We start from the raw sequence: 13,541 nt of genomic DNA on the forward strand, positions 1-13,541 counted from the left end.
GGCATGCGCCGCTGATACCGATTCCGCCGGCCCATATGTAGAGCCCACGACCGCCCTCCGTCGAGGACGACGAAGACGGCCACCTTGTTTACCAATCCGGCGACATCCTGGCAAATAGATGTTCGTGAATACGTGAATACACTCATTGTAGTAGATTTAAGCAAGCCTCAGATCGATTGGTCGATCGATCGATCGGATCGGTTACCTACGGTATCTGCCCATAGTCTCTCTTTGCCTCTGTTCACTCTACTCGCATCTCTTCTTTTCTGGCTTTCAACTTCTCTTTTCGTTTGTTCGATATATGTTTCTTTATATTTTTCATTTTCTTTTGAAATTGTTGTGTTTAGAAATCTTCGATTCTTATTTAAGATCATTCTCTATCTGTTTTTTATCCGGAAAATAGTTAATTTTATTCATTTTAAAAATTTTCAATTATATTTTGAAATTTACATGTTTTAATTCAAAAATAATAATGGTTTTCTAATGTCGTTTCGAATTAATGTTTGATAATAGAAATTGAAAATAGATTTAAATTTTTGTCAATAAGTTTTGATTAATTTTAAAAAATCGACAAGTTTAGAAAATAGCTTTTAAAACAATGTTATTTCTTTAAGAATATTTAATATTTTTATATTTTTTCTATTATATTATAGATTTTTTATATAAAATTCTTGTAAAGTTTAAATTAATTATTATATTATATCTTTTAGATTTGTAAGATTCAGACATAATATGATACAGACATATAAACTTTCGTTTTAATACAAATTGATTGATTGTAATTGTTTTGAATATATTCAAATTCAGTTTAAAAATTATTTTTTCATATTTCATCATAACCTCTATATTGAAAATTCCAGTTTGTTAACTATTACTTTCTGAATATTTTTCTGATTAGTAACTGTATTTATTAAACATACTGGACTTTTAAATATATCATAAACCTAACAAACACGAAGTAAAATTTTAGATATCGCATAATGAAATTAGATAGAAAAGGAAGAAAACTATGCAGCCATCTTTGAACGTCAATTTAATGATATATTCGATGACAAATTTAATTCAAGTTAATAGTAGCATCTATTTAAGAAATATAGCGTAGTATAATTTATATTATTTATCATCATTTGGCGTACTAAATGATTGAAATTTAGTATTACTCTTTTGTCTTTTCAATTCCTAAGATCTTTAGATCTACGACTAAGGTTTTTAGTATTCTATCATATAGTATACTATTGTTTTTAGTATTTCAGACATCTAAATAGTTTAAGAGGAATTTCAACTCGGATCTTCATTATTATGTATTTTTTTAGATTTTTCTTTGTATCAAATATTATTTCTTATATAAATTTCTTCATTCTTTTATTCTTTTAATTTTCATTGTAATTTTCATTGTAATTTTCATTGTAAAAAGATATCGAAGACAGAGAGACAGAGAGGCGAAGGAAGGAGAAGAGACAAAGAGAGGCCACGCTTGCGCTATCTCCTCGATATACGTCTTCTTCGAGATGACGTGTTCCACTGTCTTTGAATAGGCGCACGGAGGACATTAGACATTTACTCTCATTTATCCTGACTTTTTTTTTTTATATCAATATTTCCATTTGAATTTATCTCATAAAGTCATTAAGAGTCAATGACGGAATCGAATACATGTATATCGGGATTTGATAGTCAATGTTATGTCCTCTGGCTGCCGATTTTTTATAATTAGGGTACCTCGGCCTTTAGGAGAGCAGCAGTTCCGATCGATAAAACATAAAGCTCTATGATACCGTTTTTTTCACTTGATTCATACATCCGTTCACGACGTATGGCGTATTGAACATCGACCTAACGTCAAATTGAAAGTACGTTTCTGTTGCTCTTTTTAACTTTTATCTGAATTTTGTCAGGAATATTCTTTGATGATCTTTTGTTTTAATATAGACAAAAGATTAATAAAATCAATGAAATAAAATAATTCTATTAATTGATATATTAGAGATTATTATTAATATATCAGTGTATCTTAGCAATTATAAATATTAAATATTAAATATAGGGCTTCATTGAGCAACAAACACGATCTTCAATCGACGCGAGGTCTTTGATGTACCCGGACGCTTATTTATCTTTTTACATTGCAGATAAAGTACTGGCCACCCTAGGAGAGGGTACTTTTGGAAAAGTTGTCAAGGTTAAGGACTTGCAAATGTAAGTGGCAGCTCACGTAACTACTACGTAGGTAACCTACCTCGAGTCTGCGTTTTTCTCTTTTTCTTTATTCTCCTTTTTCAATATATAATATTCATATATTGTTTTATTATTGAAAGATCAGTTGAATTCCTTTTTATTGTATGTTTTACAATTTTTGTTTCAGGTTTAGAGAATTTGGATTTTTGATAATTTATTATGCAAATGTTCATAATGATAAGATCATATAGAAATTTATTTTTCATCACTGGTTCATTATGTTAATATAGAAAGCATTGGCTTATTATTATTTTCATATCAGAAATTTGTTAAAAATTCAAAATATATTAATCTAGTTTAATATTTTTAATAAAAAAAAATTGCCAAATATTTATCACAAACTGAAGAAATATTCTATTTAAATAAAAATGAACTTTAACATAATAATTTTTATAATATTAAAATTTTACATTGAATATAATTATCAGCTGACTTATATTACTTATTACTTATATTACTAGAATTTGTTGTTTGTATATATTAACTTTATTATTATTCTTGTTACAGAAAAATTTATTATATTATAGTAAAATCAAGATTTATACAATTTTGCTAATATTGAAACAATTAAAATTATCTTCTTCTTTAATCATGATGAATTGTATATTTTATTCATTTTTAATTGATTTTATTTCACACATAATTTATGTTACTTATTTATTATAAAGGATTTTTTCAAAACATTCTAAGATTAATTTTCAAAAAAGATTCTTGATTTTTTTTAAAAATTTTGATATTTAATATTTTATTTTTGCAACTAATAATAAACTGATATATAATAAACTGAATAATAAAATGATAGATCTTTATTATATTAAATCAAATAATATATTGCTCATTTTATAGTCAAATTTCTGATATGAAAGTAATGCATACACATGCTATTTATTTTAGAATATTGAAACAAATTTTAAAAATAAATTTTATACTTTTTTTTACCGTGGATTTTTTCATAATTAATTTTCAATAAACAAAAATTCTAAAACGTAATAGAAAAGAATTAGCTCTTTTAATGATAAAGCGATTTTATTACTTATTACTAATTATTACTTATCCTAATATATTTTCCTTTCCTTCAGAATTCCTTCTGGTTTTTCCTCCTGCAATATTTTTCTTTTTTCTTCTCAATTTTCGATCCAGCCAGAATGATAATTTGCATCAGAAAAAAATCACAAAGGTACGTAGTGGCGCGACTCGAGTCATAGCAGGATCAGAAATAGCTATGCCGCAGTGTCACAAAATGATGCGCAAGTAGTCACAATAATAGGATGGCCTTGCACTTTGTTTTACGGACCGGGCCTTCTCGACGTGCGAACAAGTTGTCGCAAAATCGCTCATCGAGATGTCGATTAGGGGAGAATTTTTTTGAACGCCATTGTTCTTTTTTTATTTTTCTTCCCCACTCTTTGATGCATTTCAAACAGCCGTGCTTTTGTGCCTTGTACTTATGTATATGCGATGATGCTTCCGGCCATGTGGATTATTGACGGTCCGTGAACAGTGTCGTCTAATAAAAGTACAATGACGTTTGCAGGGATCACGTGATGGCGCTGAAAATCATCAAGAACGTAGAGAAGTATAGGGAAGCCGCGAAGCTCGAAATAAACGCTTTAGAGAAAATTGCGACCAAGGATCCGGAAGGCCAACAGTTAGTATTTGCGTGGCTTTTTAGACTTGGTGGGGACTGGATTGATGAACAGAGGGTGATTCTTCAAGTAAAAATAAATTGAAAATTTTTACATCGAAATTTTTATTTTCGATATTTCTTTTTTTTTTTTTTTTTTAGAAACTTTTCAGTTAACATTTTATATTTTATTTTATATTATTTAAGAATATTGAGATATCGTTACTAGTTATTATTAAAACTGGTACTTAATTTTAGTAATTAATTTAATAATTAAAATTTGTATAGTATAAAATAATATAAACATCTATATCTATATTTGAAAACTATATTATTGTACAGTTCTGTTATATTAACAATATTTTATACAATGATATTCATTATTCATAAATATTATAAAAAACAATATTTGCAGGAAAACACACAATAATATTCAACTTAATATTGCAGTAAAGCATAATTCGGAAACTGAAAAATTAATAAGAATCCAATAAAATTATAATTTTTTCTCATTTTATTAAAAATAATAAAGTTCTCACATAAAAACTAAAAATTATTATATTTAGAAATATTTAAAAATATAATTAAATTTATATAATTTTTATCATAAAATTTCAAAATATAAATGATATTAAAATAAAAAAATTAATTTATAATGCTTAAAAGAGTCGCCCTCTTTTGACATGTATCACAATTCTTCATTTGATTCTTATATTACATTTTTAAATTGTTTTCAGCATTCATTTAATATTTCATTATTACTTTTAGCTTGTGCGTGAAAATGCTCGATTGGTTTAATTATCACGGACATATGTGTATCGCCTTCGAAATGCTTGGACTTAGTGTATTTGATTTTTTGGTATGTTTATATTTAATAACATAATATTTTTATATATTATATATTGTATAAAATAATGCATTATTGCTATATATTAACTATTTTATATTTACAGAGAGATAACAGTTATCAGCCTTATCCATTGGAACATGTCAGGCACATTGGATATCAATTATGTTATGCCGTCAAATTCTTACATGATAACAAACTCACGCACACTGATTTGAAACCAGAAAATATATTATTCGTAGATTCCGATTATGATAGTATATATAGTAGCAAAAAGGTGAGGAATGAACATCTTCCATATAAACATAAAATAATTTATCGTGTTAGTTGGAATAATATAGTTTGAATAATATAGTACTTATAAAAATTTTTTCATGAAATATTTTAATTGAAAATTAAATTTAATTAAACATTGAAAATTGATTAGAATTGAAAATTAATAATGTAGTAATATATCATTAAATTTTAAGAAATTTATTTTTATATATATTTAATCAGTAAAATTCAATGTCAATAATATATATTAAATTAAAGATTCTATTTAATTCTTTTACTTAATTTATTTAAAATTTATGTATATGTTACTTTTTGATTAATAAAATGAAATTAATTTTAAAAAATGTATAACAATTAAAAAATTAATTATATATTAATTATATATTAAACTTATAGAAAAAAATAAAAAAAATTGTTACAAAATAACCATAAATGAAAATTGAAAAAAGATTAGAAATTAATTTTTAAAATATTAAAATAATAAAAGTGATTTTTAAAATTAATAATATTTCAATACAATAATATTAATTTATTTAATGCTACATGATTTTAAGTGACACTTTTATATCAACTATAAATATAATATATAATTAAGTATTATGCTCTGAAGTGTTAAAAGAAATTTTTTCTTTTTAAGCGAAGAGATATTAGACGTGTAAAACGGACAGACATTAGACTCATTGATTTTGGTAGTGCCACATTTGATCATGAACATCATAGCACGATTGTTAGCACAAGACATTACAGAGCGCCTGAAGTAATTTTAGGTAAGTAATTTTTATAAAATCAACTGCATTTTGCAAAAAAAAAAACTATTTATTAGACTATTCATTATATATATTATATAGAATTAGGATGGTCTCAGCCTTGTGACGTATGGTCGATTGGCTGCATTCTCTTCGAACTGTACCTGGGTATTACTTTATTCCAAACACACGACAACCGTGAACATTTAGCGATGATGGAACGTATACTTGGCACAATTCCACACCGTATGGCTCGTAAAACTAAAACTAAGTACTTCTATCATGGCAAATTAGATTGGGATGAAAAAAGCTCAGCAGGCAGATACGTTCGAGATAATTGCAAACCTTTACATGTAAGTAATATTATTTACCTAAGTACATATACAATCATCATTTGCTTATAAATATTTTATAATATTATATATATCATATAAATATTTTATAATAACTTTGTAATATGAAATATATATAATTATTATTTTTATAGTAGATAATTTTAAATATAATATTTTATAAAATAAGATAACAAAAATGTTAATAGAAATCTAATTTATAATGAATAATCTAATATATTTTATTTTTATATATATAGCGTTGTATGCTTTCTGATGACGAAGAACATCGACAATTGTTCGATCTCATTCAAAAAATGTTAGAATATGAACCATCACAGAGGATAACATTGAAGGATTCATTGGCACATCCCTTTTTTGATGCGTTACCTGCACATCAAAGATTACCAGATCTTCGAGCAGCTGGTGATTCCCAACAAAGTCACGAACGATCACATTCTCTCTCACGATGAAGCTAGGAAAGGGACCGATTTCCGTGCTGGACAGACACTCCACTGTCAATGACACTACTGTCCTACGTCGCTATTTTCAAATCCTTAAGTCTCATAAGACTGTACTTTTCCGGCAATAATAAGATTCGATGACGTCAACCGATATTTAAATAAAATTAAACAATTAGATAAAAAAAAACAAAATTTTATTAGGAAATATGATTAAATTTGTTAACAACAATTGATGATATTGATTAAATCGTAAATCGTATTATTCATTAACGACGTAAAATAAAAGAAAAAGCAGTAGTGCAATGGTGCTGTGGAACTCGGATATAACTTATATATGATAATATAATATATCATCAAAAATCTTTGCATAAAAATGTGCAAAGTTGTTTTCTTATCTCTATTTACGAGACATTAAAATTGGTAAATAGCCAAACCAACTTGACAAAATGTAGGTCCCTGTTACTGGTTCATAGAAAGACCAGTGTGTCTGCTCAGTGTAGCGTAACAGCGTCCCGACATTGTAAACTTTTTCTAAATGCTCTTCTGTACATTTTATCCTTAATTTTATTACAATGTTATTATGCAACAAAGTTTGGAGTAAAGAAGGGTCGCAGTTTATACTCTGTTTGTTATAGATTGATGACCATGGCGTGTATTAGTAGTAAGAATCAGATTTAGCATTAAGATACAAGTAAATATATGCGTACGTGTTAATGATATTAAAATAAGATTAACAAAGAGAAAGTGAGAGTGAGAAAGAAAGGGTGTGTGAGAGAGACAATGAACGCCAATTCACCGTCGTAAAATACACATATTAATGTTTTCAAAAATCATAAGATATAGCATACGATTTGTCTTAGAAAGTGCTAATGTATCTTTTTCGATGCTTTAGGATATGGCTAATATGAAATTTTCTTTTTTTTTGGGTTCACTATATATCTGAATTTCGTTGCATTGTTTTACGATGTTGCAGACAATCATGTGTGTTTTAAGTTTCGTCGATTCGATTAAATGGCTAAGCCAGATAGATTGTTTTTTAAATACACTTAATATTGGAAGTTTTACGCGTATGTCGCATATCTTTAAAAAAGAAATGCGGATTTACGTGCCTAAGAACATCTCTGCTTTTATTTTGTTTAAATATAGGAATGTATTCTTAAAAATTATGGAACTCTTACCACTTATGTACATCTTGTTTGTCTCTTTTAGTTCTTATACATACAACATGACGGAATCTTATCACATCCTGCTGCTCGTACAAAAAGAAAAAGGAATATATATCTGAATACTGTGAAAAAATACTGTTTCGAGTAGCAATAAACACATTTCTTTCAAATAATCACTTGAAATTTATTTTCCATTGATAAATCTTACTTTTCATCCCAATAATTTAAAACATTCAAATACGATACGTTTATACAATAATAAGATATATATATATATATATATATATATATATATATTTTTGTTCAAATTACTTTTTTATAATACACATTCATACATAGCTCATACATATACATATAATAGTTATTATATTCGAACCTGCTCAACAGATTCTTACAATATCATGACAAATAAAAAAAAAAAAAATATACCATTATATAAATATCGCGTTCATCTAAACAATCGATCTATTCAGATTTTATTAAAACCTCGTATATAACACGATGATAGTCAAAATTACAAATTAGGCCAATTATATATTGGAGGAATTGATGGTTTATAAGTTGTATCATATAATTGTGCTTTAATGAATTCTTTATAGTCTTTGGGCTGAGGATGAACTGTAGCAATATCTATAAAGAAGAAATAAATCTTTCTAGTTTATATAATAATTATCTATAATTATATAAGAATGTTAAAAATATTTTACCATTTTCATAACCATAGTTCATCACATCAACAGCTATTGTTAATGAACATTTTTGAATATCTTGCAATGGTGGATACAGATTTCCTTTTTCTAAATCTTCATTAGAAACCATATTGGCCAATGATTTTGCAGCAATAAGGAATGTATTTTCAGGGATGGTGCGCATACCAGAGCATATCACACCTAATGCAACACCAGGGAAAATATAACTGTTATTTCCCTGGCCAGGATAAAAAGTTTTACCATTATATGTTACTGGTGCGAATGGTGATCCACTAGCAAATATACATCTTCCCTGTAATTATTTAAAAATGAATATTAAATATTTTCATGTATTTTATCATATTTTTCAATTTACGTTATATTTTTCAATAAAATGAAAAATTTAATATTTAAATTATTAAAATAGAAAATTCATAATTCAAAAATACAATTCAATAATACCTTTGTAGCAATATATGCTTGTTCAGCAGTACATTCTGCTTTGCTTGTGGGATTACTGAGAGCAAATATTATAGGTTTTTCGTTGTTATTTGCCATTTCTTCTAATATTTCTGTGGTAAAAGCACCACCAACTGCTGCAGCACCAATAAGTACTGTAGGTTTTGCATATTTGACAACTTCTAATAAAGAATCTATATGCTTATCATCTCGAGCAAAATGTAATTTATGCTCTGTTAATCCACCACTTATGCGATTTTTAACAATTAATCCTTTTGAATCAACCATCCAGATCTTACTTTTGGCTTCCTCTATACTAATACCTTCTTTTTGCATTGCCATGACACATAACCATGCAATACCTAATGAAGCCTATAAATAATAAATGAAATATTTTAATATATATATCATTTTCATATTTATGATTTTTATTATGGATTTATGTATCATTAATAAAAATTTAAATCAAATATAAAATATTAATGTTATTTACCTCTCCAGCACCTTGAAAGACAATTGTATTTTCTGATAACTTTGTATTCGTAACACGAAGAGATGCCAGTAAACCAGCTACAGCAACTGAAGCAGTTCCTTGGATATCATCATTGAAAGTGCAGTAATGATCACGATATTTATTAAGTAATCTGAATGCATTAGCATTTCCAAAATCTTCAAACTGAATTAAAGTATTCTGTCCATATCTTTTAATGATAGCTTCCATAAATTCATCCAGAAAATCATCATATTCTTTACCAGTAATACGTTTATGCCTATGGCCAATATAAAGAGGATCATCAAGTAATGACTAAAACAGAATTAAATACAAGAATTAAATATTTAATAATTTTATTAAACTTTGGTATTTAATAATATAATAAAATATAATAAAATTGTCTTTATATAATTAATATAATCTGTAAATAAAAAAACTATATCTTATTTTTACTAATTATTAATAATTGATAATTATTTTATTTTATTGCATAATTAATTTATTTAAAAATTTTTTCACCAACCTGAGTATTTGTACCAACATCTAAAGTAATTGGTAAACATTGATGAGGTTTAATTCCAGCCAAAGCAGTATATAAAGATAGTTTTCCAATTGGTATTCCCATTCCATATGCTCCTAAGTCACCCAATCCTAATATTCTTTCACCATCAGTAACAACAATAGCTCTTACATCATGTTCAGGCCAATTATTCAAAATGTCATAAACATAACCCTTATCATGTATAGATATAAAAAGACCACGTGGTCTTCTGTAAACCAGACCAAATTTCTGACATGCTAAACCTACTGTAGGTGTATACACCAAAGGCATCATTTTCTCTACATTCTGTTCCAATAAACGATAAAAAAGCTTTTCATTTCTATCCTATAAAAATATAAATAATATATGGTTACATTTCTAATTCAATAAAATAAAATTTCATAATTTAATAAAATAATATATATATTTTTAAAACAATTAATAAAAAACAATAATTTTACTTGATAAAGTCCTATTTATTCTATTATATTTCAAGCAATATTTTTCCAAATTATTATAGATATATGTATAAAATAAAATATTGATAGAAAAAAAAATGAAATAATTTATACATACTAATAATCCTATTAGATATATATATTTTGATAAATCATTATCATAACGATCCAGATTTAAACGGCAGAGTTCTAGTTGTTCATCCTGACTTTTCACAGCTGCTGGAAGAAGACCATGAATACCTAATATTTGTCTCTCTTGAAGAGAAAAGGCCATTCCCTAAAATAAAATATGAAATATAATATGAAATATAATAAAATCATGAAAATCATAAAAATAATTTTTTTCTTTAATATAAATAATAATTTTTTTTAATTATTCTTTAAAACAGTTTTATTTATCTTATTATCTTTTATTAATATTAAAAAATAGATTTATAATTTTATTTATCAAAATAGATTATCAAAAAGAAATAAAATGAATATACTTGTTTGATTTAATTTAATTTGGATTTGAATAAATCCAATAGAAATAAATCATGAGATAATTTAACATTGACAGAAACTATTTTATTATGGTCTAGAAAAAGTTAATGAGCATATTCCTGTTGCTAGTGAATGTGAGTGAAAGACTATCATCTATTTTTCTTATTTGGTATTATTTCATATAATTGTTACATTTTATCATTTTTTAAATCAGAATTTTATAATACAATTTATTAATTTCACTTTTTTAAAAAGAAATTTTAAAATACAAAATGAAATTTTGTAATATATTCTTCATATTAATATATTTTTATATATTCTTCATATTAATATATTTTTATATATATTTTTATAAATTTAATTTTTTAAATCTTTTTGGTCCTATTATTTATTAAATAAATTTTATTTATTAAATAAATATAATAAAAGATATTTTGTGATAAATTTATGACTTTATATAGTTCATATATTTTTTTTCACTATAAAAGAAAAACTAAATATTAAAATTTAATTCAATGTACATTTCATTTATAATTTTTTTATATTTTGTATGTTTTTTTTTTATTTAAATTTCTTTCTAGTTATAAATAATTTTTTATACTAATTTGAAGATGTCTAGTAAAAAAGAATTTATTTCACATTTTTTTCTTAACTTATCTCTAAGTTATTTATCTTCTTTTTTAAATAATAATATTTTTTAAAAATATATAGAAAATTAAATTGTAAAATTTATAAATATAATATAATAAATATAATAAAATCCATATGATATTAAGAAACTTAATAAGAAATAATTGAAATGAATATATATCACATGTGTAAATAAGAATTAATCAATACAGAATTAATCATTAGAATGTAAATTTTCGAATAATTGATATTTATTGTTCAAAGATTTACTTATTTAATAGTTCAAATATCTTAAATATTTAAAGGCGAAGAGTAAATAATTTATTAATTTCATAATAATATCGAATAATTAAAAATCATTATTAAAATATCGTAATAAAAATGTTTTTGAAATTATAATTTTCTCATAAATTTATTCTGTATATTCTATATATGTAAATTATTATATTAAATACAATAAATCAATTTCTTTTGAATGTGAAAATTGTAAATAAAAATAAAATAAATATTAAGTAAATATTATATATATTAATACAAGTTATAATTTTTATTCAGAATATAAAATATTTATTAATATAGATATAGAAAAGTATATACATTATAAATAAAAATACTTAAAAATAAAACAATTCCAAGCAAATTTGTTTTTTGGGTAATTAATAATATATATATATTTGGATAATTAATAATATAAATGGAATATTTATCTATAATGCATCGTTAATTTTAAATATCAGTTAGATAATTCAATTAAGTCATTAATATCATAGAGCAAAGAACAGTATACATATATTATATTACAATATTATCTGCTATGATAGAAGTGGTCACATATTATATAATTACTTTTATTGATTTTATTTATCGCAATCTATATAATTGTTCCTTCAAGGTCAAGAACGCAGTTTCAATGAAAGAAAAAAAAATGCCAAACTTCAATATCATGTTTGTGAAATGTTTATCAATTCAATTTATACAACTATTTAACGCATATTTTTTTATATCTTATGTTATTATAAACATGAAAATAAATTCTACATCATTAACAGCTGATTTATTCTATGTCATTTGTAAAAACTATTGAAAAAAATATCGAGATTTAACTTAATATTAGAATTAAATTATATTATCTATTATCTATTATTTTATTAATATTAAAATACTAGAATTAAAATTACTAAATGACGAATTTCAAATATTTTGTTTTATAATTATTATAAATTCTATATTATATAAAATACAAAATATATTTTAATATATAAATAAAATATAATATAAAATATTATATAAAATATAGAAACATTTTTTGATAAATTAATATTTTTCTTTATTGGAAAAATAATTACAGATATACCTATTTATTTTCATTATTTCAATTGCTATAATTATATCTATATATATTTAGATATTCATTATAAGTCCATAATTTTAATATTAAAAATTTGAATTAATCACTTATTCATTTAATAAATTGAAGATTTGATGCTATAACAGCTCAGAATACTTATTAGAAGCAAGTTTAATCTATATATCTATAACTATATCTATAACTATAATGAAATAAGGAAACCGATACGAAATACGAATTATTATATAACAATATAATGATGTTATATCGATTTTTTAAGTATTTATTAAGTATTTATAAGATTTATAGAATTAAAATATACAATCCTGTATAATATCGATTATATTTTAAAATTTTAATGAAGTTTTTTGGAAGTTATTCTAAGAAGGCGTAAAACTTTTTAAATCTGATAGAACAAATATAGTGTATATATAGTGTAATTTTTTAAAATTTATATCATAGTATTTTAAATCAATTTTTTTTTTAATGTTGACATAAAGAACTTTTTCAAATTAAAATATGAGTTTTGCAGCTAAAACTATTGAAAATAATTATTGGAATAATTTTCATTAAATAAAATAATAGTTAAATATTTGTTGTGTAATATATTATAATAATAATATATTATAAAAATAATAATATATTAATATATTATTATTATATTATTATTAATATATTAATATATTATATAATAATAAAAATAAATATATTATAATAATAATAATATATTTGTGTAATATATTATAATAA

The 13,541-nt window shown here is 23.8% G+C and overlaps 2 protein-coding genes across 3 annotated transcripts in view; one reads left to right on the forward strand and one right to left on the reverse strand.

Annotated features, from left to right (window-relative positions):
• Positions 1 to 7,863, forward strand: part of LOC102677410 (serine/threonine-protein kinase Doa) — a 34,439-nt gene extending 26,576 nt beyond the window's left edge. For both annotated transcript variants that reach the window (XM_006624729.2, XM_006624728.2), the window contains 8 exons: positions 42 to 120; positions 2,130 to 2,196; positions 3,770 to 3,883; positions 4,628 to 4,718; positions 4,813 to 4,983; positions 5,620 to 5,749; positions 5,831 to 6,081; positions 6,321 to 7,863. In XM_006624729.2, coding sequence (XP_006624792.1) covers positions 42 to 120; positions 2,130 to 2,196; positions 3,770 to 3,883; positions 4,628 to 4,718; positions 4,813 to 4,983; positions 5,620 to 5,749; positions 5,831 to 6,081; positions 6,321 to 6,533 — 1,116 coding nt within the window. In that variant the 3' untranslated portion in view covers positions 6,534 to 7,863. The remainder of the gene's footprint in view (positions 1 to 41; positions 121 to 2,129; positions 2,197 to 3,769; positions 3,884 to 4,627; positions 4,719 to 4,812; positions 4,984 to 5,619; positions 5,750 to 5,830; positions 6,082 to 6,320) is intronic.
• On the reverse strand, positions 7,353 to 10,641 carry LOC102677279 (NADP-dependent malic enzyme). Its single transcript, XM_006624727.2, has 6 exons — positions 10,449 to 10,641; positions 9,855 to 10,217; positions 9,332 to 9,643; positions 8,842 to 9,210; positions 8,398 to 8,692; positions 7,353 to 8,320 (listed from the first exon to the last, which is right to left on the reverse strand). The coding sequence occupies exons 1-6, from the start codon at positions 10,602 to 10,604 to the stop codon at positions 8,205 to 8,207; spliced, it is 1,611 nt and encodes a 536-aa protein (XP_006624790.1). The 5' UTR covers positions 10,605 to 10,641; the 3' UTR covers positions 7,353 to 8,204.
• Positions 10,642 to 13,541: the final 2,900 nt, after the last annotated feature.

The sequence above is a fragment of the Apis dorsata genome, unplaced genomic scaffold (assembly GCF_000469605.1).
Source record: "Apis dorsata unplaced genomic scaffold, Apis dorsata 1.3 scaffold_1110, whole genome shotgun sequence".
In the NCBI taxonomy this organism is placed as follows: domain Eukaryota; kingdom Metazoa; phylum Arthropoda; class Insecta; order Hymenoptera; family Apidae; genus Apis; species Apis dorsata.